The sequence below is a fragment of the Haemorhous mexicanus genome, chromosome 6 (genome assembly GCF_027477595.1).
Source record: "Haemorhous mexicanus isolate bHaeMex1 chromosome 6, bHaeMex1.pri, whole genome shotgun sequence".
Lineage (NCBI taxonomy): Eukaryota > Metazoa > Chordata > Aves > Passeriformes > Fringillidae > Haemorhous > Haemorhous mexicanus.
The window spans coordinates 42,780,639-42,806,365 of record NC_082346.1 but is presented as its reverse complement, the minus strand read 5'-3'; the positions used below and the strand labels follow the sequence as shown (position 1 = coordinate 42,806,365).

General features: G+C 37.7%; 1 protein-coding gene and 1 long non-coding RNA gene across 5 annotated transcripts in view; one reads left to right on the top strand and one right to left on the bottom strand.

The window, feature by feature from the left end:
* Positions 1-4,467: 4,467 nt before the first annotated feature.
* Positions 4,468-6,110, top strand: LOC132329190 (uncharacterized). Its single transcript, XR_009486982.1, has 2 exons — positions 4,468-5,093; positions 5,778-6,110. It is a non-coding gene; the product is annotated as an uncharacterized LOC132329190 (long non-coding RNA).
* YLPM1 (YLP motif containing 1) overlaps positions 5,183-25,727 on the bottom strand; it is a 35,850-nt gene continuing 15,305 nt past the window's right edge. Inside the window, exons 6-21 of one of the 4 annotated variants that reach the window (XM_059849986.1) lie at positions 24,716-24,821; positions 21,890-22,370; positions 20,625-20,717; positions 20,081-20,255; positions 19,786-19,931; positions 19,247-19,434; positions 18,553-18,615; positions 18,124-18,243; positions 17,655-17,831; positions 17,356-17,439; positions 17,044-17,127; positions 15,507-15,593; positions 12,493-12,544; positions 7,561-7,691; positions 5,953-6,132; positions 5,183-5,582 (exon numbers count right to left, since the gene is read on the bottom strand). In XM_059849986.1, the coding sequence (XP_059705969.1) occupies positions 5,986-6,132; positions 7,561-7,691; positions 12,493-12,544; positions 15,507-15,593; positions 17,044-17,127; positions 17,356-17,439; positions 17,655-17,831; positions 18,124-18,243; positions 18,553-18,615; positions 19,247-19,434; positions 19,786-19,931; positions 20,081-20,255; positions 20,625-20,717; positions 21,890-22,370; positions 24,716-24,821 (2,134 nt within the window). In that variant the 3' untranslated portion in view covers positions 5,183-5,582; positions 5,953-5,985. Of the gene's footprint in view, positions 5,583-5,952; positions 6,133-7,560; positions 7,692-12,492; positions 12,545-15,506; positions 15,594-17,043; positions 17,128-17,355; positions 17,440-17,654; positions 17,832-18,123; positions 18,244-18,552; positions 18,616-19,246; positions 19,435-19,785; positions 19,932-20,080; positions 20,256-20,624; positions 20,718-21,889; positions 22,371-24,715; positions 24,822-25,727 lie in introns of those variants that run through there. The other 3 variants (XM_059849988.1, XM_059849989.1, XM_059849990.1) reach the window with 3 other exon arrangements.

The following is a 25,727-nucleotide window of genomic DNA, read 5'->3' as shown; positions in this document are numbered from 1 at the left end:
TAAATATATATGCAGCCAATAGCTAAATCAGACACCACAGCCAGTGGAGCTGCTAGCATATTCTACCCACACAAGACAGATTCCAGCTCTGATAATTAGAGTATAAGTACCTGAACTCCTTTTCCTTCTTTGGGTTTGGTTTTTCCCCCCCAAGGACCACTGCAGTTATAATTTCTCTCCAAAGACAGCAACATCACAGGAATTGGTGACGACAACCTTGCAGCCTTCAGGTATTCCTAAGAGTACTAACTGTTCAAACAGTAACTTCATATAGGAATATACTGGTCCCAGCAGACAGTTCAGATGCCCTCCTAAAGCACAGCATGAGGAATTTCTTGTGTAAATTCTTACAGGTGTACATTGACCAGTTATGGAAACAAAAGCTGTCCCCGTACAGATGTACAAGGGAAATAGTATGGAGAAACACTTGACTGACAGACACTCCAGAGCACAAACCATAGGGAGAGGTCTCCCCTCCCAAAAAGATTCAATCTCAGGGTTCCATGAGGTAGAAAAATCTTAGGAAAAAATGAAACTGTGACATTTCCACCAAGACAACTTTACATCTTTGGTTTTGCATACTGAAATACTAAATCCTACAATTCAAAGAGACTAGAGCCTCCTGTCTAGAAACCAAACACAGAATAGAAAATATAAACAACTTTAAAACACTTTTGCCTCTCCATTTGCAGTAACTTGTTGTGCCTTTGTTTGCTAACGGTACTTCAGCTTACCTGATTTAAGCAAAATTGTGAATAGAAATACATTCTTCTTCCAAAGAGTATTAATCAGCTAGAAGGTGATAATTCACCTGAATGGAATATTGTTGTTACTAATTTTCCAATCTACATGCAAGAGGAAGACTTAAGGCTCCAGGCTGCAGATTCAGTACCATGCAAATTTGGAAGAGAAATTGCAGTTGCTGGAACACTCCAGAGGTAAGAACAAAACAAAGCAGTTTCATCATGATGAAGTGATTAATCTTGAGCAGAAATTGTAAGTGTTCCTTGCAGTAAACAGTCCTTTAGTTCGTTGGAGGATTCTGACTCCCGCATGTAGAAATAGATGAGCAGAAGAGAAAACAATTTTGATTTAAGTTTTACAAGAGAATAAAGATGATTGCCCTAGAGGCTCAAAACCAGAAATATGCCATTCATATTTTAAATACTATGAAACTTTTGTTCTTTGTCTTCTCATTTCTACTATGACAAGAAAACTAAGTATAACCACAGCGTAAGAATAGCTGATGCTCCAAGTGTGCAGATCTCAACTGAGATGGCCACCTCTGTTCCTCAAATATTTTACCTTACAGTATGCAAGTTGTCCTGTTGCAGTTTGATCACAAATTGTCGGTGAACCCAAGATCAGAATTTAGAACTCATTTTCCAGAAATACTCTGGGAAACATTAAACAGTGAGGCAAGGCATAACAGAAAGGAACCATGTATCCATCATTATTTTGCTTCCTGAGGATGCATGCCATGCGAACATTCCAGAAGCAAAGAAAATGCAGTACTGCTTCTCCTTTCCAGTCCTTGAATGCTGAATTACAATACTCTCAGGAGAGTTCCAGGCCTTCATTTTAGTCAGCTCACAGCTACCTAGCTGCATGCTGTCAGAGACAGCACGAACTTCATAGCAAAAAAGCACATCTTGCTTCCAAAGCCAGATCAACCGTATTTCTTCAAATCCCAAAGTCTGTCCAGTATTGTGTGGGTGGTAGCTACATGAGATGGCACAGCCTGCTAAGGGAAATTGCCTCCTAAGGGCACAAAAAATGATTCACCATGACAGCAGCATTTATATAAATGAACAAAGTATTTTTTCTTCTGGTCATAATAAATTTGTTTAGATGGCAGCAAGGTGTCCCACAGGCAGAATTACTTTATTCCTTTCAAAAGGATTCTCAAAGTGTTCTGATGATGTTGAAATCTCAGATTGGGAAAAAGTGATTTTGGCTGGTGAGGTCATGTCCTTCTCTCTCACGTGAAAGCACACTACCTACAGACTATTCCTCTGCAGGAATCAAACTTTCTAACAGGACTTGCAACTTACAGTTCTATGATAATTTTAAATTATTCAACTGCCTTAGATGTGCACTTTTTGGGGATAGGTTAATACATGTTTCAGTGTAATGTCAGAACTCTACTTTTCCAATTCAATCCTTTCAGAAAAGATTCTACTGAAATCCTCTCAGTATCCCCATGGTTACCTAAACAGTTGCTCAGAGATTAAAAGGCTTCTGAAAATAATTTAAACAAATAATGCCTTATGAAAAGAGCAGTGATGTATTCTTTGTATCGAGAGACAGGCAAGGAAAAACTACTGGACAGGGTTAACAAAGATGACTGAAGCAAAGTCCAAAAAATGCCAAACCCAACTTGATGTGTGAAAAGTAAAACTAACTTGTACCAATACAAATTCTTCCCTTTGAAAGACTGGGAACTAGTAATGCAAGGTAAGTTATTTATCTTTGTTGATGTAAACATTTGAGGAAACAGAAAAACAAATTTCTAGTACTGACCTAATACTCTCAGCTATTATTTCACTCTTTCTTACCATAGTCATACCATCACACCTAATGTGCAATCCTACAGTAAAACACAAGGTGACTTAAGATGACATAGCACAGCATGTTGCACATTCCCTTGCAAAAACCACATGTACTTCTCTCATGAGACAGGTAGCTTCAATATTAAAAAAGCAAACGGGCTTGAAAAGAACTGAAGTGTCATAAGAAACTATAATTCACAGAAAATACTGTTTTAACAGTCAACTTTGCTGAGAAAGTAGCAACTCCATTCTGCAGCAGCTGATGTTTTTTTCAGAGCTGAATTTTTCAATGTGATACACAGAAACAGCTCAACTTAGAGTTAGCACAAATGCATGCATGGTCAAAGATGGATCATTACATGAGAGTGCTAGATGCATATCTTCCTATTTAGTTATCAATGAAAGCTGGAATTCATTCTGCTCAGTGCTGTGAAAGGTTCTACTGACAATTTCAGTGAGCATAAGAGCAAGAGCTAAATCAGGATCAAGACAATGTATTCTGTACATAAGGACTTCCGAGATTAAAGCAAAATCATTAATCACCAACCTCTGGTTAGGAGCCAAGTAAGGGACTAGCTAGCTATTCTCAGTTCTGCCAGCAGCAATGATGAATTTTTCCTTTTTGCTTGATTTCTTCAGTCACTTAATGGCTGGAGTATGTAGAATCTGCTATAGGTTGTAGTTCTGGCATAAGTTATTTTCTTTCAGAGCCACTTCCCATCAAGAAGTTGAAGACTGATCTGCTAAGCATTCAAACCAACTGAAACAAATGGCAAAGATTATGCATATATTGATATTTCTGTACTAAAGAAGGGGAAAATGACTGAAGTTCAGGAAAACAACAAAACCCAAGCCCTTCAGCCTTTTCAGGTCAAACAGTTTGACAACAGTCTACAATGGCATATTTTCATAACTGAACTTTGCTTTAAACTTCAAGACTGATATATTTTCTGTCAGTTCTCATCAGAGTAAAGTATAATTTTATGTATATTCTCTGCTCATTTTTCTTTAGTTCTACATGCAGCACAGAATAAACAGCATGACATAACCTCTCAGTATTATCTGCTAAAACAATTTCAAAATTTGTAAAACCAGTAAACAATATTATAACTTCCGACAGACACCATGCATTTGAATGCTCCAGAAGTGCTCTTTAGTCTGGAAAGAAAAATATTAGAAAAGGATCTGTACAGTTGTATTACCAAAAATACAGACAAAATCACTATCAGTTTTTAAGAGTCAAGAAGCAGCATCAACTCATGATGTGCCATGAGAACTCCAGCTTTGTTATGAAAAACTGAGTATAGACTGAAATCCATTTTACACATACCTGAGAGTAACTTCTCCAAAGTGAAGCTCACCTGATTTCCACAGCAATACACAGTACTCATTTCTTGTTAATTATTAGTTTCCCTTTGTCAACAATTCTCCATCACAATTCAAAGAGTGTTTACTGAGCAACATTTTAGAAGCATATATGCTATGTAAAGTAAGTGTATGCAGAAAACGTGCATTTAATACCTTCTGTTTTAAAAATGCTGCATTCAGGGAGCTCAATTTTCTTGTATTAAACATATTCAGGGCATAATTCAAGATCAGCTATTCCCCTTGTTTACTGAAGAACTTTTAATCATGCACCACAGAGAAGGCTGAGAAGCAGCCAATAAACCAAAACATTAGAATGGCGAACAAACCCATCTATTACAACCATGCTCTTCTTTAACAACCTGAACTACCACCACACCAGAACAAACTGATTTAACAACCTAGAGGAAAAGCACAATGTAAGCACTCAACAGAGAAGGAAAATTCAGGACTTCATTTTCTTTGCTCAGAAAGATAAAGAGAAAAATTCAATTCACCATTAAAACAGAAATTTTTTCAAATTTAAACCTCTTTCCTGGTTAAAACATCAATAATGCAAAGCATTTACTTTGAAACCTGTGAGGACAAAAGAAAGTTTCCATCAGCAAACTTGATGCTCTGCAGAAGTGATATCCCAGCATCTATGAAGAATCTGCACCACTTTTAATAGTGTGGACTTTTATTAATTCATCTTTTTTTTAATCAAGCTTAACACATTTATCAAAGGAAAAGAAGGATATAACTTCTGGTCTTTGTCACTTCTTTTAAGGATGTATCTCTATGACTCAGTAGACTTATGAATGGAATTAAACACCCTGATAAGGATCAGTGTTAACTAAAAGGTATAATAAGACCAAAACAAATTTTCTATGCTGCCCCTCAGAAAACTCTGTAGTACCTGTTTGCATATTGAGCACTAAAGACAAGTTTTTCATACACTGCTCCCTTGAACATTACAGAACCACCCAACAGAATTCATACTCACGTAGTAATGAAAATTTGACATAACTGAGAAACTAGGATCCAAACATAATGATATTCCTGCTTTCCAGGAACATGAATCCTAAAGGCTAGCAAGACCTGGGGTCTTAATGGATCTGTCTATGAGAAGAAGAGCAGGTGAAAAACCTAGAAGACAGGACACATTCCAGAATATGAGCACAGTATGCCTTCCAGGTAAGGATGGTTCTGAGCACTAACATGTGAACACAGACCACATTAAAAATGTCAAACAAAAACCATACCATATGGTCCACCAAGAAGACTGAGTTTATAGTGAAATTTATTGTTCTGCTTCCTAATACAATAAGCTACAAGGTACATACAGTATAAAACGAGAACATCCACAGAGCAAAGGTGATAAACATTCTGTGATGGTACAGTGGAGGTAACATCTGTCTAATCCTTCCACTTTATCCCACAAAGAGCAGCTAAAACTACTGACCCTCCCCCTCCCTCCCCTCCAAAAATATTAAAAAGTAAACTTTCTCTCTCACTTAGGAGTAGTGGGATTCAATGAGTTTTTTGAGGGCACTGGTTATCTGCCAGTATCTCAAGAAAATTGCTGAAACTAAAGTAACAAAGAAAAACTGTGAAGGTGGGAGTGATATGACCCATGCAAGATGTTCATGACACCTTGGTTCACTTCTCCGCAGAGCAAATGGCCTGTAAAGAAAGGAAAAGTCTGTTATGTCACGTAAACCAGCAATCAACATGGTTAGAATTAAGATATAATAAGCAACATCTGAACTCAACAGGACTAGTAGGCACAAAGCTAAACTACTCTAAATGGAGCCACAAGCTTCCTGTAATAAGGCTGGGAGATCTGAGAGCTGATAGTCCTTCCCCCTTTATTGTCAGGTGCTGTACAGAAGGATGCATGTCGACACAGGCACAGCTGACACCTACTACACAAAGTTCCAAATCAAATAACCTCGCCTGGGAGAACTCTAACAAAGGGGTGAACTGCAGCCTCAACTCTCGAAAAACATCAAGGCTATAAACACAGATGGAACAATGGAAGATGAGTATTTACCTCAAAGGCACAAAAATCCACTTAACCATTTTTTCATATATACTTGGTGCGGTTGAGGGCTCTCTCGGCAAGGTGACCACTTTCATCTGTTATCTTCTCCCAGTCGGTTTGTCCAACAACAAAACCGATGGCCCTTTTCCTGTCAGCATCTTTTTTTTCTTCTAGATCTGCCCATCGCACCTATGGAGAACATCCTATCAGTACAATAATCTTCCAAGAAATCCTGATATGAATCTAGGCTTTCAACTGCAAGTAAGAATACAAAAATACTAATTTCTACTCATTTTCCTTAGAACAGATAAGTATTACTTTTTTTTCTGACAGGTAAAGAGGGAAATTATTTTGAATTGAATAGACTGGGTGTTCTGTGGAGTAGACGAAAGGTATAGATGATAAGCTTTTTCCATTTCAGTGCTATAGTTCTGAGAGTTGAAGTGTAACTATTACAATTATTTCTCTGTTCAAAGCAACACTTTCTGCAGGAAGAATTATCCAAACTCATTTACTATTTTATTTTTCTGGGAAATCTGTCTTTCAATTGCACAACAGAAACATCTAGAAGATGACTATGAAACTACAGAAAGACAGTGGTAAAGAGCAAGTCAGCAATGAATAAATGAATGAAGGACAGGAATGAAGTTTTCTTCTCTATCTTCCGTGATATATTTCTATTTAAATTTTTCCACTATTTCTTTACACTAAGTAACTTTTTAATATATATGTTATTTCCCCATCTTTACATCTCCTTATCTGCACTCCACCTCTTTGTGGTAACACAGATCCCTTTAATTTATCCTGTTTAACATACACAGTGACACTACCAAAACAAGACACCAATGGGAAGGAGAGCAACAGGAAGGAGGGAGGGAGAGGTGCAATAAGAAAGGCTCCAGGCCAGAAACTCAGCTGAAACACACCATTGCAGGACAATAAAAAACATTAAGTGAAAGAGCCCTTCTCTGCATACTGATTAGTCTCACTCAGGCCTGTGTGTTACTGGGGAATGTAGCCTTATCAATTTTCCGCCAGCACCTCCCTATCCTCAGTCTACCTGGATTTCCCCCGACATTTCTATTGATAAGCAATGTCAGTTTTCTTCCACCATCATCTCTGCTGCCAGTGCCTTAAGTACCTCCATTTCTCTCAAACATCAAGTACTATCAGTTTTCTATTTGACATTACAGAGCAAAACAATACCCAAACACTGACAATTAATTCAATTATTGCTAGTGGCAAAAGCTGGTCTTCCTATTTTGCAGAGAGAGAAAAAAAAGCATTACCTCTATTACTTCTTTCATCCCCCTCTATGATTTTCCCCCTTTTTTCACAACAGAATTTAAAAATGCAGCACTTGGTATTCAGACCATGTCATGCATAGTTAATCTGTATTATCTACAATTCCTAGCTCTGTTATAGCTAATATGTTTACCTCTGAAAGACCCTGCTTGCAGGCATAATTTCTTACAGAATCTAGTGGAACAGCAAAATGAAAAGGGAGTCAATGAAATTCCCATATTCACAGACAATTAATGACTTGATATAAGCTCTCTTTCACAGAGACCGTTACAGGGTTATATACAGACAGTAAGTCATTTGAAAATTTATTACCCTTTTCTTTCCCGGTTCAGAAGCACGTGTATCATAGTCATCTGGAAGCTGCAGATAATCTTCTATTCTGCTGGCAATTGCCTCCCAGTCACGTTTTCTTTTAGTGCCAGTCCGCAAACCGTCCAGCTTGTCTGAGAACAAACACAGAGCCTCAGTGTTAAGGGAGATTATTTTTTCTATTATTCACACAAACAAGACGAGAGTGGAAAAGTTTTCAAAAGAACGAGCAGTAGAATTTGTACATCCAGGTTGTCTTGACAGGTGTAATGATGAGAGTTGAAATAAACTAAAGAAGACTCAACACAGTTTTCAAGTTTTATTGGTCTTTCATGTTAACTGTGCGGCAATAACACCCAGTGTTGTTTTCTATATGAGGGAGAAAAAGTTTGCTCTTCCGGATCTACATGAAGTCTGCCCTTACAGGTACAATATAGCCAACAATAGCTAGGAACCACAGATCCATCTTTCTGTATTTGAACACAATACTAAAGCTGTAGCATTTTTCCCGAATTTGGGGATCAATACTGTGTCAAACATGGCATACATGCAGTTTCAGGGAACAAGTGGCAATTATATAATTAATGCACCAAAGACAAGTTTTGGAGATACTGTTTCTGCTAAACAAAACGCTCCTTGGAAAGCCTGATCCTCCCCTTTCTTTTTCTCTCCCCATAATGCAAACCACTTAAAAAGTCTTCCAGGACTGGGAGAAAAATATCTCAGAATTTTTTTCTTTCATGGTGTAAGAGGTCAGTCATGAATATTTGAACAGTACATTTGTCCAACAGTCCTCATTTTCTTCTTTTTCTTATTGAACCGATACATGAGGAGAAACAATTCCGTTCCTAGGTTCTAAAATTTTGTTCCACTTTAGACACTTATTCTCAGAAAAGAAAACAACACCTTCTTGAAATTTTGTGGCAAACTGTCTTTGGAAAGGAGATGAAACATTCATTCTAAGATTATGAACAACAAAGCATGAAAAGGAAAACCGGTTCTACAAATCAAAGGAAATTCTGTTACTTCTGTCGATGTAAACTACCAACTTATAAGCCAAAAATTCAAGTATGTGTAGAAGGAACACTAAGCTTGGCAATTACATTCATTAAGCCATTACCAGTGATGTTAGAAATACTATTTCAGAAGTCCCTGTTGTAATTAAATTCACCCACAAAAGGCCTCAGAAACAGACCAAATACAAGGCAGCATTATTTTCTGGATAGCAGAAGATGATATTCAAAGGTATGTACTTAACGAAACTCAGTTCAGAGATGAGTTTTTTTACTTAATATGGGAGAGAGAAGAGTAACAATGGAGATAATGTGAGGCAATGGTACTGTAGACATGCTAGTATAATTTAAAGTCCATGAACTAATTAGGTTATTTCTCCCTCATACACCTCAAAACCTTTTAAAGACTCCACCTCTGCCCCATTTCCCTGGAACAGAACAGAACTTCTTCTAATAAAGCATTATAATCCCCCTGCTTCTTAAAATAGCCACCATTTAAGAAAAATGTTCAGAATATTTGTATCTATTACATTATTTAGTTAAGGTTCTTCTTTTGCTCTAAGTTAAATCTGCTAAATTTGATGCTGAATCTCCACAGAAAGGCGACACTCCCTCTAGAAGACAAAATTTATTTACACAATATTCCTCTGTTACTCCAGCTACATTCAATCAGTGCAGATCATTTGTGGCGTTAAGCATTTCCCAGAAAAAAATAACATTGAAAAGGAGATCAACAAACTCATTGAGGAGCATTTAGGAACATGAAAAAGTGAAAATGGAGGAGCTCTCTGTTGGCAAGCACCTGTAGACAGACATATTCTTGTTGGAAGGAAGCTACGATGCAAGCTCACCTCAATACCGACGTGAAAGTAAGCTATGTCTCCCACTCCCTGCTGCACACCAAACAACTGAAAACATTGCCAAGAAATGCGTAATGCCCAAATGCCAGCAGAGAGCTCAGAAGCTGTTCTGAATATGCAGTTGCCCTCTGTCCCTTTTTGTTACTGCTACACAGGATTTATTTTAAAAAGTTATGTCCTTCCATGTTTGAAGCTGGATTGCTTTTCCAGAGAGGTCTGCTTCCATCCATACTATTGCAGTTCAAGGTACATGTGTCATGCAGCAGACACTGCACAAATGTCAAAAACCTCCCACAGAGGATTATTTCAGAATATTCTTTTCTGAAAATGAGACAAGGTGTCATTTTGTAACACTGGTGCTTGTGATTATTTATGGCTGATGATTATTTAGCATTAAAGTATTGAACATCATTTTACCATTTCATGTTTAAAAACAACAAAGGAGAAGCATTTCTGAAAACCCACAAAACTTAAAAACTCACCTTTAGAATTATTAAAGTAACATCTGAAAGCAACTAATTTAATTAGCTCCTTCAAAACCTAAATAAATCAATCAGTTAAATTTTGCCCTTCTTATATAACAAAAGCCACAAAGTTTTATGCAGAATCCCATTTGTATTCTAGAGCAAATTTTACAATGGTATCAAAGTTTCAGGTACACCAGAGCTCATTCTCCATTCCTGAAAGTTTGCAGAACTTGCCACTAAGCCACACCTTGAAACAGAGCATTGCACTAAACACTACAGTCAAATTTTAAAAATTAGAGTCCATTACTTTAAATTTCAATATAAGAACCTTTGTGCCCTATGCACTGAGAAGACCCATGAACAGACTTTCAGAATGAAACTGTGGCTGTGCACAGCATACAAGGAAAGGATAAATCACATATATACTCAAGAGGAATGTAAGAATAAAGTAAATCTGTGTTAAAGCAAGAGCTCTGGGTCATATGTTTGGCGATTGTCACAAGTCAGTGTTTGCAGTTAGAACCCAAACTTTTCAGACATTTTCTGAGGTTTAATACAATTAGCAAGATCTTACTGTGCTCTCCTGTTATCAACATCTACTCAGAAAGAAAACAAAAAAAAGCAAAACAAGACTCAGAGCATAATTTTTGGAGTCTGCACTTACATTATTCTGCAAATGTGTGCCCTCTGGGACCAATGCAATAAACTTAATGGGCAGGCCAACTCCCAGGAAATAACTCAGTCTTGGAGTAACTAATGCACACCACAGCTTACATGCCTTTCCAGAAATAATTATAATTGATAATCTACAATGAAGCCTTATTGTGAACTAAATAAAGTAATTCTTAGTTACAGACTGCAAGTGTTTCTAATGTACACCTTAAGCTAAATGTTGACTGTCCTGGCAGAGTAATTTTCCAAATAAACTGCATTTTTTACATAGGAATGCCTGCCTTTTTTAAAACTTAAGTTCTGTCAGAATTTACTTTTAATCTATAGACTTACATATATATGAAACTGAATCTAGAGGGTAGTTATAAAAGTAAAATTGTGACTATTGATTTAATAGAAAGCCCTTCTCAGCACCTGGATCTGTGTATTGCACGATGCTAACATCCAGTTTGTTAATGAAGTTTGTTTGTTAAAGCATTATTTCAACAGCCTTGCAAGTAACTTACTTCAGCATAAAAATGACTCTGCTGCTTGCTCCCCATTTTTCATTTAAGTGGAGACCATATAAAAATCATGTTTTTTACATGATGGAGTTTTCATTATGGAAGGAAACGGAACACAGTTCTTAGCATGAACTTCAGAAATAATTTTACATTATTAAATAAATGATTGCTTATAACAAAAATGCAGACCAATCCTAGCTTAATTGTCTAACTGCCTAGCTGTTTGGTATGCTAAAATCATAGAGTACAAGGTGCCTCTGCTTGTACTGCAGGTGCCACATCATCCATATAATCCACAACTATTTCTATGACTTAAAGAGAGCACAGCAGGAGAAGAGATGGTGTAGCTAAGCCCTTAACAGCAAAAGGTGAAAGGCTGCTTTATGCAAACCAGACCTCCTAACTGGTGCAGTTGTGATTTTGGTTATTGGAAAAATTATGATGCACAGGGCTGTACCACACATGAAGAAGTGAAACGCAAAATGTTAAGAAATGCTGTGTCCCATTTAGCTATGGACCTCTCATGGAGATGATACAGAAACAGCAGTTCTGAGCAGACTGCCTAGACAAAACCTTAATTTAGAACTTACACTGTTCAGTAAAAAAAAAAAACCCACAACAAAACTGATCATAATGACCAGAAACCCCTTTCCATGAATAATTCTTTCACCACAGCTGTGGTGCATGCATTTCTGCCTGTAAGTTGCTTTTCACTTTGACAGAATCTGAATATCAACTCTAATGAGAACAAAAAAGTACAGCAAAAATTGTGCCCTTGTGCTCTTGGAAAGTCCATTTTACATACTACTAAGAAGAATTCTATTGCTCTCCTGGAACTGTAAAGCATAATGAACTTTAAACTTTTCAATGCCTAAGATGTTGAAAAGATATACTGACACCTAGTAATTCAGAACCAATTTCCAAGCATGCTACTACTTCGTCCTCACAGACATCAATTTTGAAAAGTGAGAAGCGTCTTCAATACAGTTCGTCTATGAGGCATGTCTCCAAGAATGCAAGAAGTTACTGATGACACTTAGGAAAAAAGGGATGCAACATGAAAAAGAGTACAGTGCGATGTGAGTTGACTCTTTGCTTATGTAAAAATAATAAACACAGAAAGATGAAGAATATAAATACTGTTTTTTTTTCAAATTTGAAGACAAAGTACTTTCCTGGACCAGATGGAACAACAATTAATGAATATATAAAACAGTGACGATTAGAAAGTAGTAAAGTCTCCTGCCTCTGGCAGAAGATAAATTCCTGTTCTGTATAGATGCTTTTGCAGTTTCAGACACATGTATGAAATCAACGCATTTATTTGTCTTTGCAAGGAGGCACAGTAAAAACAAAAATTCAAGTCTTGCAAACATCATTAGATACCAACTATAAGAAACAGGAAAAAATAAATACCCACCTAGCTTTGCCTCAGAAGTGTCCATCTCCCATTTGCTTTTCGGAATGTAACCCTAAATCATACACAGAAAGAAGCTCGGAGGATTAGAGAGAGACACACATGCATATCACTTTTGAACTGGAAACAGCATTACAACGGGAGTTTAAGGTACTTCTTTTTGTAAGGCACAATTCTCATTATCAGATGGAGACCAATTACTCGGTATCTCAGAACTTCTGCATCCACTTGCCATTCAGTGATTTCAGTAGCCCTTGCAAATCATTACAAGAGTGCTGCCCTCTGCAAACACAGAACTCCAGAATGAGTCTGACAGACAGCAAACGCACACAAAAGTGTGCAGTTACTGTATTGTATTATTCCAGGTGGCAAAGTCACTGTAACACAACTTTCAGGCATAAAGAATATTCAAAGGTTTATAAACACAAACAAAAAAGTTACCATAAGTTTTTATGAACACATTTCCAGATTTAGTACACACAAGCTTCACTTACTCCTTTTGAAGAGACATACGAAATTAATGTATGAGTGGTTAATCCACAACTAAACAATTTTTTTTTGTTTAAATGAGAGAATCTGCTGAGTCACTAGGATTTAAGTATTACTTTTCATTTTAAAATGGTACTCTTGGCGCAGTGATTCTTACAAAACAATTTTGCCCTACAAACAATGTCACCATGTGCAATGATCTTTAGCCAGTTTATTCTTTGTAAATGAGCATAATGAAAATAAATTTGGCAAAAAGGTATTTATTTTAGTTAGCCTCTTATTATATTTTCTTTTTATATTCTTTGACAAGTAAATTAAGTAACCCTCATTTCAGCTGTTCAGCTTTGGTATAAAGGCACTTATGTTCCTCTGCAAACACATAAAAAAGCTCAAGGTAATGAATGGAAACCCTCCGAGAGAATTTAATTATTTTTTAGAATGTTTTTTAACAGAGAGGGAAAAGAACTACTCTAGAAGATTTCAAGAAGAAAACAATCCACAAACCAGTTTTATTACACTAACTTCTTTCCTGCTTTATTTATAGGTTGCTTCCACTGTGGTAAAAATATATGTGTATTTGTTAATACTATGTGTTACTAAATTCGTGAATTCCAGTAAAGTCCAGAGAGCCACACTGCATTTGATTATATTCAGTACTGCTCTTAAAAAATCCTTGAATGACCTTTTCCTATCAAGTATATATCAGTGACTTGAGGTTATCAGATCTCTGGATTTTGTTGGTTTTAATCAAATTTGAAATTAATGCAAAGCAAAATATTGTGCTGCAGTATTTCCTTGTAACAAATAAACAAACTTCATATATATACATATGTTTATACATTTAAACCAAGTTGCACTTTAAAGCTTTCTCAGAAAGTTTACACCACAGCTAAAACCCTAAACAAAGTGATGTGGGATACACTGGTGAGAATACTAAGTTAAATGTATCAATAATTCATACCATCAAGCACAGAAAAGCAGGACTTGTCTGAATACTACAAACAATCCTATAGGAGTGGATAATAGCAAGAAGAGTGACTTTGATGGTGTGAAATGGCCTATTGTGTGCTGAATCTATACAATATCCTGGTCCTCAAATAGGATAAGCAAAGATTCAGACTTTATCCTTTGGTACAAGACAGTTGGATATTTCAAAGATATCTGCCAGATGGCAGGAGTTTCAGACCTCCCTTTTCTTACAGGATTAAATGCAGCAAAATGAATTGCATAACCCTTGTCAAATGCTCTCAAAAGGGCAAGAGATACCGAATACAGTGTCCTGTTCCACTTTCTGTCTGACATAATTCTCTGAGATTAGCCATCTGACTGAATTCAGGAGATTACCCACAGCAGATAATGCTCTTTTTCATATCTTGTGAATCTGAATAGAACACATTCTTATATGCAGATTACTTTTTGCTTTCTCTTTGTCTCAAAGAAAAGGCCTATTGTTATAAGTGCTGTACATTAGGACACTCCCCGGAACCCATAACACACACATACACACACAGATTTATGCACAGATGTCTCAAAAGCTAAAGACAACTTTCTCTTTTAACTATAGCTCATGGAAATGGGACTAGCAGCCACATTCTTGTAAACATGGATGCATCTTTGAAATGTTCTAACCACACTTTATGCAGTCTCATATTCTGCCCCAAAGAATAATTTAGTAAAGAGAATAAATCAGTCACGTTGAAAAAAACAGACGTTTATTAGAATCCACTTTTCCTAAGCTTTTTAAAATTCTGATTTCAACTGCTTTCTGACCTGCCACTCTTGATGAATAGTAAATTTCCATCAAGGAAAAACACTTTGCTCAACTCAGACATTTTTGGTTACTTCCTGTTTATTGAACTTTAACTGCTTGGTTGTGGGCACCAAGATTTGAGACATTCAACTCATCAAGCACGGATCAGTTGCAGCTCCAACACACACCAAGAAGTTACAGCAGGAAGCCTTTCATAGCCTTTTAAATACGTACCTAAAAAAGCCAGCCCTCAGGGCAATCCTGTAACCTTTATTTATCCAAGAGACCTAATGCCTCACCTTGGAAATACCACCTGACAAACAAAGTCAGTCAACCGTGGCAGAAAAAGCAGTCTTCATAACTGTTATCATATACTGTGACAGTTGAGGAGAGTTCTTTAGACACGTGAAAGGAAATAAACTAAATTAATCTTTTCCCATTGCTCCCATCCCTCCACTTTGTGTTAATTCTTAGATTATCTGGAAGACAGCACTATTATGTACTGCAATTTAAAATGTCTCTATGAAGCATGTGACCGTGCTCTACAGACAATACTGTTTGTAGCACATACTCACGTATTCTTAGAAATAAATTAGGAAGAAATAATAGGATTTATCATTAAAGTTCTCCTAGAAATGTTTAAGTAAAAAACTGCTAGAAACATGTGTGTTAAGATCGCACTGCTAAGAACAGCAATGGGTTGGCATTTGTAAGACTGAGATTCTCTCTCAGACACATTAATGAACAACTTGTTAGGGAGGGCTGATGTGTCTCCTACCAGTTCACTTTCTTCTTCCTCTGCTGTGTCCTTCTTTGCTTCTTCTTTCTGGTCTTCAATATTTGCATCAAAATCCTCCATCTCCACCTGTTCCAAAGCACATGCACAGACTTAAAAGGCACTGTCTGGCTTTCAATTATTTTCTTTTTAACAGACTAAGTAGAGATGTCCAAATTCAAATAGAAAAGAAAAGATTCATCTTTGAAAGCATGATGATGCAATATATATGAATCCTGTGTACATTGTGGCTTTCCTAAGAAGCACATTCTCTTCTAGCAACAGACGGACAAAGAATATTCTTTACAAAGATTTTCTGGGGAAAAGCAAAAATTGTTCATTCCCTTCCTTCACTTGCATTCCTTGTGTTACCACTATACATAACGGCAAGATACTTCTCTTGCTTCCCACACATTTCAAAACTTTCAATCTCAAAAAAAGTTCTTAAACTTGCCATTTATATGTACCTGGAATGGTCATCTCTGCATAGAACACCTGTACTGAGCCTTTATCTTTTATGTGTTTTTATATCACAGTAAAGAATAATAGTAACCATAGAGTTCAGCATAACAAAATAGAAGAATGAAGACATAACATCTAACTCTGCTCATCTAATGCAATACTTTCTGAGCTCCAAAGCTGTACTGGGGACCCATGCATACAGTGTGGAATACGTGAAACTCCCCAAGTCTGTACAGTTTTTTACATAATTTGCAAAACGTTGTAAATCCCAGTCTGTTACTCTCTGAACTACTTCAGAGTGGAACCTTTTGCTGTCCTCTTAAACATTACTATATTCCATTACAAAGAATTTGGAGATGTAATAATAACTTGCTAGCATTGTGACAATCTGCCAAGACCCTCTGTCTACTTCAGCAGTTCAGTTTCTATGGCTGTGTCAAGAGCTGTTCTGACAGCAACAACCTATGGCTCATTCACAAAGACCACACAACTAACACACTAATTTATGCCCACAGCTCCTGACACAACTGCCAAAGAAGAATGCAACAATACAGTAAGCTGACACATCAAAGATGCATGTCATGGCAAACTGCAAATGAAGTGAAAAGGCAATTATAACCTTCTGCTATGTGTTAGTTATTTCTTCATTCTCTGCTAAACATCTGTATTTCTACAAGGACTGAAATCAAATTTGTAGATTTCCTTATCTTACTTTCTCAAAATATGATCTAAATAATTCAGTAACCTGTAAAAAATGCTGAGTTTCATCTAAGAGTGCAAAGATTCTCTTTAATCTCCTTAATTGGTATTCAACAGTTGCTAAGAGCAAAGTGACTTCAACTCTTGCTCAAAGATGCCTATCTGAGCTACAAAAAGGTGATAATACGTAAAAATGTACGTTCATGTTTGGGGTAACTCATGAGAATAACAAAACACACTTTCCTGACACAGTGATTCTGGCTTTCAAAAGTGCCTTGCTTGTAATTGCCTTGCTGTAATCACTTGTTTGTCAGCTTCATATTTTCAGTATAGTCACACTAACCTAATCTGCAGTTTTAACAAGCACAGAGAATCTCACCTCTTCGATAGCAGCATCCTGCAACAGAGAACGAATGTCCAGGCGCATCATGTGGCGTGGTGCTGCCTCCCAGTGATCAGACATCTAACAAAACACACGAAAAGGAAGCACCTCTAAAAATCTAACAGATTCACTGGAAAATTTGGTTCCTGATTGCTAACAGGATGTATCTGTACTTCAGTAATTTTAATCAATCCCATGAAATAAATACCAGTATTTCTTAGAGGAAAAGTGTAAGCATTATGTAGTCTTTAGTTTTCAAGCTACAGCAGGCCCAAAAAGCACAATGTGACTCCAGATGTATATAGTTACCCTGCTGATATCCTTTAGCTTGCGCCCATGAATGTTCCTCTTGGAACACGTCTGGTTATCTGCACTCATTTCAGCTAAGTACACCTAGAAAGAAAAAGACTATTAAATATTGTAAACCAATTTTTAGAGCTCTTTTTCTACCTTGTGATACGCTCTGCAGTTGTACACTTTAAGAAAGGAAAATTTGTAACTGTAAACCACAGCATTTTTCTTGAATGTAGGAGACTTTTCCATTCAAAAGTTTAGAAGTATCAGCATATGGCTGCCAGCAAGTTCAAATGCCATTTAGGCTGCATTACCTCAAACCCCTTTGTTTTTGCAGCACTCCAAAACTGTTCAAAGTGTCGCACTCTGTCATTGATAGCATCAAGGATAATGAAGGGAAAGAAGCCGTCGTCCAAGGTCTTTTTGAAAGTTTTAAACATGCTGGTACGATAGGTCTCCTCCATATCAGCCTCATATTCGTACTCCATCACCTTTACCAAGGACAAAAGCATTAAGAAAGAGGACATCTATAAAATGGCTAATATTCAACACCTGAATGGCATGACCACAAAGTACATTGGTGTGGGAAAAACACCTTTCAGGTCAGTTTTTAAGAATTTGCTCATACCACGCTAATATAACCCTAAGTTATATTGGCTTGTTTTGAAAAACAGCCCAGAGACCTCTGCACTCTTCCCAACTCACAGACTGCAATTCTGATTGCCACTGTTTTTTCTGAATGTCTTGTTTCTTTGTCAAGAAAAGCAACAGAATTAGGACTACCTTCTTTTTAACTTTTTTCCCTGTATCTGGGTCTCTCTCCTCTTTCTCCACTTCAGTGATAAAGTAGTCATCCAGGCTGAGCACTCTTGGTGCAGGTCCTCCACATTCTACTTCCTTATCCTGGGAAGAAAGCAAAAAGAAAGCACATACCTTTGCTGTAAAAATTCCATTCTGCTACACGTCAAAATACTTCAAAATCTTCAAAATACTTTTGGTCAACAGCAGTTCCCTGCTCAATAGCAAAAACAAGAAGAGAGCAGTATCTCTCCTGCCTGCTAACACTGGAGGATATTCACACAGTACATGAAGATATGGAACATGAAATAACAACAAACTTGAATTCTAGGCAAACAGAAAGCAAAGTAGAGGAAGCACATGTAAAAGACAAGCAGCACTACACAGTGAGTGCCTGTTTACATGTTTACATACCCTAATGAGTTTTGCTACATGTGTCTTTCCACTGCCAGGTAACCCTCTCATGATGATCACAATCTGAAACAAAGATCATGTAAGCAGGTATGATACTGTACTATATTTAACAGACTCTCTTTTGCAAATATTTTCTTCTGGAGAATTATGTGCTGTGGGCTCACACTTTTGCATATCACCAAGCACTCATTGACTGTTTTAGAAACCAGGCTGTGAGAAATCGTAGTAGTTCCACATAATTCAGAGTTTTTGATGTTAATCATCTCAGCAGTTTAGGCTGCATGCTATAGATCTGGTTCAGTTTTACTAACTTCTTTCATTCAACTGAATAAAACTTACCTAAATGTTTTTTATCTAAATTGTCTTCTTTCTTATATAATACATGCATTGCCAAATCTCTGGGTAAAGACAAGTCTTTCCCCTGATACATCAAAAACCAAAGTGAAGACCTCAGAAGAGGCCAAAACACCTTAATATTACATACTAATTTGCTTTGAGCATTCCAATGAAGTTTACCCCTCTTGTGGACTTCTAATAGCTATGCTACAACACTCCAGGCGTTTGCAAAGGAACCAAGCTAATTTCCAGAGCTTCCTCTAATCTACACTTGTTCCCAAAATATTACATCCACCAGCATTTTATGTGAATACAGACCTTGTTCAAACCAATTGTTGCTTTCAGAATGTACACTCACCCTCTCTGGCCTGCTATCCCGTCCTGGTGGCTTTAAAATATCATCTACATTTTTAGATTCTGGCTTCCTTTCTACTCGTGGAGCAGGTGGTGGCTGACGAGGCATTGATGGAGCAGAAATAGGAATCCTTTCCTCAGGGTAATTTCTACGATCACCTTCAAATTCCAGTGTTTGGACAGAAGAATTTTCTTAGTTCAGTAAAATAAAAAAATTAAGATGTTCTGAGCTGATTTAAACAGACCTTCATTATTGTAAGTTAAATTCACAGATATGTCTTTATAAATAATTAAAATTTCTAATCTTAAACCTATTGCAATCAAAGACAGTTTTTAGCAGAGTATATAACTGTTTCATTTATGATCTCAACACCACTGAGAAACAAAACTAAATGCCACCACCTAAAGATATTTTCCTGAATTATATATTCTGAACAAACAAATACTGCAAATCAATTTATCTTCTACCAATTAATCTTCACCTCTGCAAGTCCATTTTTTTGAATAATATTCTAGCAAGACTTTAGGATAAAGAAACTGTACCTCCAAACATGGAAGGCCCATGATCATACGCTGGACGATCTGTCTTTCGTTCGTATGGTGGTCTGTCAAAACCACCTCGCCTGGAGGACGGATGGTCTTTCTTGTCACGGTAAGACTGAGTTCTTGAGGGTGTAGTAGGAAGAACCCTGCCAAAAAAGTATTTTGTGTATTTTTGTGAATTTCCACTGGGGATTCCAGAGTGAAAGGAACATGTACTTCACAGGCAAAACGGGCAGCCTGATACACAATATAGCCTCAAGTGTATTGATTTCCATAGTGTTCCAAGACCATGTACCTATCATCTCGGGGATGCCGCTCCTTTTCAAACCTCTCTCGTTCGTAGTCCACAGAACCTCGGTCTCTGTGCAATTCCCGCTCTCTCTTGAAATCCCGATGATCTGTGCTGGAATTACCTTGACGCTCAAAATAAGGCTCACGATCTCTTTCTCTATTGTAGCGACCTGGATGCTCTGAAGGGAGAAACCCATAGAAATCCAAACTACTATTTTGGAAAAAGAAGGCAACAGGTAAAAGTGCAAGAAAAGTATACGATATGTGAGCTAGGATGCACTTTATCAGACACTCTTTTCCAAACCGTAAAAGAGACAACCATACCATGCACTCCTACTTAAAGTTACAAAACTGAATTTTTAAAGTGGCTAGGTTATTGACTGCAGTACTCCTCCTGAAAATATAAACTGTTATTCTTATGGACCTCTGATGAAAATAAAGTGGTTGTAGCTTAAACAAGAGTTACTTAGTTTGAACAAGCTTTTAGCATCTTACAGCTTTTCTTAAGAGCTAACTAACTCTTTCAAAGCTAGCCAAGCACCTCCTACCTTTTTGAAATGTTTGCCTGTCTGGTAGAGGTTCTGGACGAAGGGTTACCCTCTCCCCATATGGAATCTGTTCCACTTTACTCGTGGTTATATCTGGTTGAAAATAAACAAAAGAATCCTAAGGTTTTAAAACACGTCTTGTATTTTCTTTCCTCTTCTTGAAAAGTAATCAGTCAATGGCATTAAAAGTGACTAGAACAAACGACAATAATTTCTTTCATTGGATAAAGCAAAAAGAGCTTTACATAAATAAACAGCACCATGGTTTTTAAAGGCTGAAGTGGGTTTGTGTGTGTGTATGTAAACCACTCCATCTTAACAACAGGACTTCTGCATTTTCAGGTGTGTTCAGTTAGCATGCAGTGTCAGAAAATTCTAAACATTAAAATGCTCTGTAAGTTTTAATAACTCACAGAGTTACTGTAGTGTCAAGAATAGTAACTGAAAGTCTCACAACAATGACATTTTTTCAAACAGCTTTTAGAAAAACATCTACTTATAGGAACAGATAGAGCTTCCAGTCCTGTTATGGTACTTTAGGAAGAGAAAAAGCAGTCTTTAAATGACAACGCACAATTTAAGAATTTCTTTATGACATGATTTCACTCCTGTTACAGGAGGGAGATCAATTCTATTAAAAACTAGTGTTGAATTTTAGCTTTGGTAAGCTCAATAGTAAAAAGCAGAGCCCCCCACTATTTACTTACGTGTTAAACAACTGCATAGGGTGCATGCCCCTCAGAACCAGACTCTGCCTCGCCCTCTGGCTAGAGGGTACCTCACACCCATTACGCAGTATATAAATAATGCAAAAACCTGCCACGTTCTGTATTAAATCACTAAGTCACACGTAAGAACTCTAACCATCCCAAGTACCTTCTAGCCCAGTTATTGCTATACTCACCTACAAACAGATTAAGGGAAAGTAACACTATCAACCTAAATACAGCACATAATTTTGTACTTATTAGAAGCACCCATAGCTATACACCATTCATGGAATAGTAGCCATGGAATATACACTGTTCAGCAACATGAAATAGCTCTTTCTAAAAGCATCAAGAAAAACACTAAACTCAGAGTCATAACTGGTTAAAGGTTAGAGACTCCTTCTAACCGCACTGATCAGCATTACATCATTAATGCACACAGGCCTACACATCAACTGCAGAACACACATACTTTGCATGGCACACTCCTTTAAAAAAAAAGTCAGGAGGACTAATTAGCTCTTCGATACATATCAAATGCTCTGTAATACCCACCTCGCCCATGGCCATAATCCACCGTTTGCTGAATGATGGGTGCTTTAGGAACCGCTGGAATAACGGGAGAAAGGGACACTGGTACAGCTGATGGAATGGAGGTGTGGATGGCAGGTACTTTCACAGGCGAGGAGACAGGTGGAGGCATCATGGACTCCTGCTTACACAACTCGTACTCCATATTTGCACCTTTATCCTCATTTGTGTCCCACAGTCCATGGAAAGAGTCCTCATCCCAGCGTTCCTGTTCCACAGCAGAAGGTGATGGTTTTAAAGACTGATCATGACTTGGGGTTGTAGTTGGAGTAGAAACTGGAGCATGTGGCCTTGTCATAGGTGTAGTAGGCCTTGCCACTGGGGCACTTGGTCTTGTCACAGGGGTGGGCTGTCTGAACAACACGGGAGGCTTTATAATAACAGCAGGAGAAGGTTTAATAGCTTGGGCTTCTACTGGTGCCTCTGAAGATAGCTGAGAAGAGACCTAGATGCAGAAAGCACTTTTAATGTAGATCTGTAAACTAACCTTCTCTCATCCTCAGAACGTGCAATGGCAATTGGTAGTCAAATCATACACATTTTCTAGTACCTCCATCAAGGTGCTACAGGTAGGAGGACTATTTTTTAAAGCTGGGAGCCTGATTTAATTTTGCGTTTGCTCGCTATGTGAAGGCTTAAACACTACTGATTTTCTTTAAAATAACCTTACCAATTTTAGCTCCAGTAGGCCTATCTCAGTTCAAAAGTGTCTACTGTTTATTTCCAAAGACTCCTGCTGTCTGCAAAGATTCCTGCTGTCTTTGTGAAGCCTGAAAATCTGAAAGTAGGGCAGCTTGGTGAGATGCAAAAGGATTGATAAGGCCAGTTTCTTTGTGGAAACCACTGGAAAAATTCAGAGAGCAGAAATACCTGGAAAAACCTTAATAAAATCAATATCAGAAGAACATAAGAAATTGGAAGGTCTTCCCTAGTCGAAAACCAAACCAAACCAAATCCTTCATGAACCAAACATCCACAAGAAACCCCAGACATTACAAGACTTTTCAGCATCAGAGCAGATGCCAAGTTACAGGCAGCCTTATTAGCAACATACAACAAAAATTGCAGGACGGTTGTAGATACAAAGCTGAGCTCTGTAATAACAACTCCAAGTCACAGCAGAAATATCTGGAAGGAAGAATTCCAAGAAAGACAAAAGTTGCTTGAAAACCTCTGGGCAGACAAGTGAAGTAGTCTGAGATACAAAATATCAAAATAAAGTAACTTCCTAAAGGCATCAACATACCTGCAGTTCTTGGTAGCAAACCAGTTCCATTATTTTACTTTACAAGACACTGTAAACAAGGAGGAGGCCACCTAAGCAAAAAGAAAACTTGCAGTGCCTCATTCACTGCATAACACTTCTCTGGACAGAAGGACAAAAAAAGGTTGGTCTGGCTAAATGTCAGAGCCAGAAGACTTTATGGCTAAATTTATTGGTATGAGTAACTTTGGGGTTAAGATGTGATGAAGAACAAAGACAGTGTATCAACTCAGATATCTCCTCCAATACACATTTAACAAAACTGTTTACTCATTCTAGGAAGGATTTATAAATCTAAGTTAGCATGACTGCAGAAGTTCAGCTGATTTCTGAACTACCAAAAATCGCAAATATAAGCATCTGAGAACAGTTCCCAGAACTGCACAGAAAATTAAGCAGTAGAGGAGTAGTTGCATCACAACAGGATGGAGGTACATAAACATGAGTTTCCATGCACTTCATGATATTCTAGAAGGTAATAAAAATTCCCAATAAAAACAGCAAACAGAAGGCTAATGCCCATGCTACATTGAAATATCTCAAATATCCTCAAGTTTTTCCAACTTCAAAGAGGAGATAGCTCCCGAAGTAGGAAAAGCAGTGCAAATTGAAATAATTTAAGCAAGGGAAACCAGGGTCTTCTTGTGAACCTTACATCCCTGTTTTGGGAGAGCTCACCTCTTTTTGCACATTATCCCACAGTAATCTAGACTGTTGAACCTCATGCACAACCACTCCTGATGGGTCATACTTGGAAGACATGGTGGACTTGTAGGTGCAGAAAAAGGGATTACAAGTGACGTTGCCCCTGATAAATCACGGTTGTACTAATTACCAAAGAACAGCCTTGCCCTTAATGGGCTCTGACTAGTAACAATAAGCGTGACAGAAGGGATGGGTTGGCCGGTCAGGGAGAGCCTTGAGGAAGAGGACCTTGAGGAGGTAGAGAGCCCTGAGGAAGACGGAATGAACCAGAGAGACACAAAGAAGAACAAAACAAGGAAGAGAGTTGCTGCTGCAAAAGATCTGCTGCGAGGTCAGTGTGGGTCTGATAGAGTTAGAGCCTGCTGTTGGAGCCTGCAGTCATACCTGAGCTAGGTAAAAGCCTGCAGTCAGAGGCATCAAGGAAACACTTGCAGTCCTATTCCAGCAGGAAATAGCCAGCAGTCAGTCAGAGAAGCCAACAGCAGGACTTTGCTGTAGTCAGAGTCAGGATGGCTAAGCTGTAAAGAAGAATAAACTGGGACCCTTTTCACATTTTAAATGAGAGTCTGTGTCTTGGCTCATTTCCACCCCTAACGAGAGGTCTGCTGCAACAGACTGACTGAGCAGAAAATGCTTTGGAAAATTTAAAGAAACAAAGATGTTGTTTTGCCTCAACAGAAGATAGCCTCAATCCTTAAGGTTGTAAGGATTACTGGGGACGCATTCCACAGAGAAACTTGACCATCAGTGTGTAGAACTAGTTCAACATACATAAACAGTAATTGCTGTTTATTATTATTATCAGTGCAAGATGAATTTACCTGAAAGGCACCTGGCCTTGTGCTTGTGTTCTGTGATCTTGGAGAGTCTTGGGTGGAAATGTCAGGTTTGAACTCCTTCAACTTCTGTAGCTGTTCTTTTTGCTCCCTGCACATGCATCATAAGAAAGTGTTATCAGTGTTATCATGCATCATAAGAAAGCGTTTAAATGAAAAATTAAAGAAATCAATGCTCATGGTGAGAACACATATTACACTAGCCAAAGTGTAGACAAAGCCAAAAGAAGAAACGGACACAGCAGGCTTTACATGGGCAATGCTGAGACTCAGAAATCCCTGTTTCACAACCACTTTATCATGGAGGCATTTAGTGTATTAGCTGTATGCTTTTTGATCACAAGTTTCCTGAGATGTAGTTATGCTTTTGTGCTTTGCCAGAACCACTCCATTTGGACAGTAAAGAGAAAAGATGGACTTTTGGTTTCTGTCAACACCTTCTGCAAGCAAGAAAACCCTTGGAAATATATACCTAAGTGCTCTCAGTTACTTGCTCTGGTTCACATGGTAACAGGATTGAGGCCAACAAAGCACAAGAGATTCCAATATATAAAAAACTAAACAGTGAGTCTAACTTTTCCTTCTTTGGTTTATGTACAAAATACTATTTAATATACAACCAATACATAGTCTACAGAGCAAAGACCAGGTTCAGCTGTGAGTACTACAATCACTAGATTACAAAGTTCTATTGAATATGATTTCCTTTCCCTTCAGTTTTTGTTAGCAATCTCTAATCTAGGTTTTTCAATTGCTAATAACTCTGTGTATTGAAGCAGTTTCTAAATGACAACTAGGAACGGGATCACTCTGTAAGAAGAAACACAAACCACCCTAACCAGTAATGCATCGGTTCAGTGTTCAGCAGAAGGGGAACTTGGCTCAAAGAAAAGAATCCTCAGCATTTTGTAAACACAAAAGAGTAAACTGAGCACTACACTAGATCACAAATACAGAACAGTGTGCAGCTGAGAGCTGCTTTACACACAATAAAAGC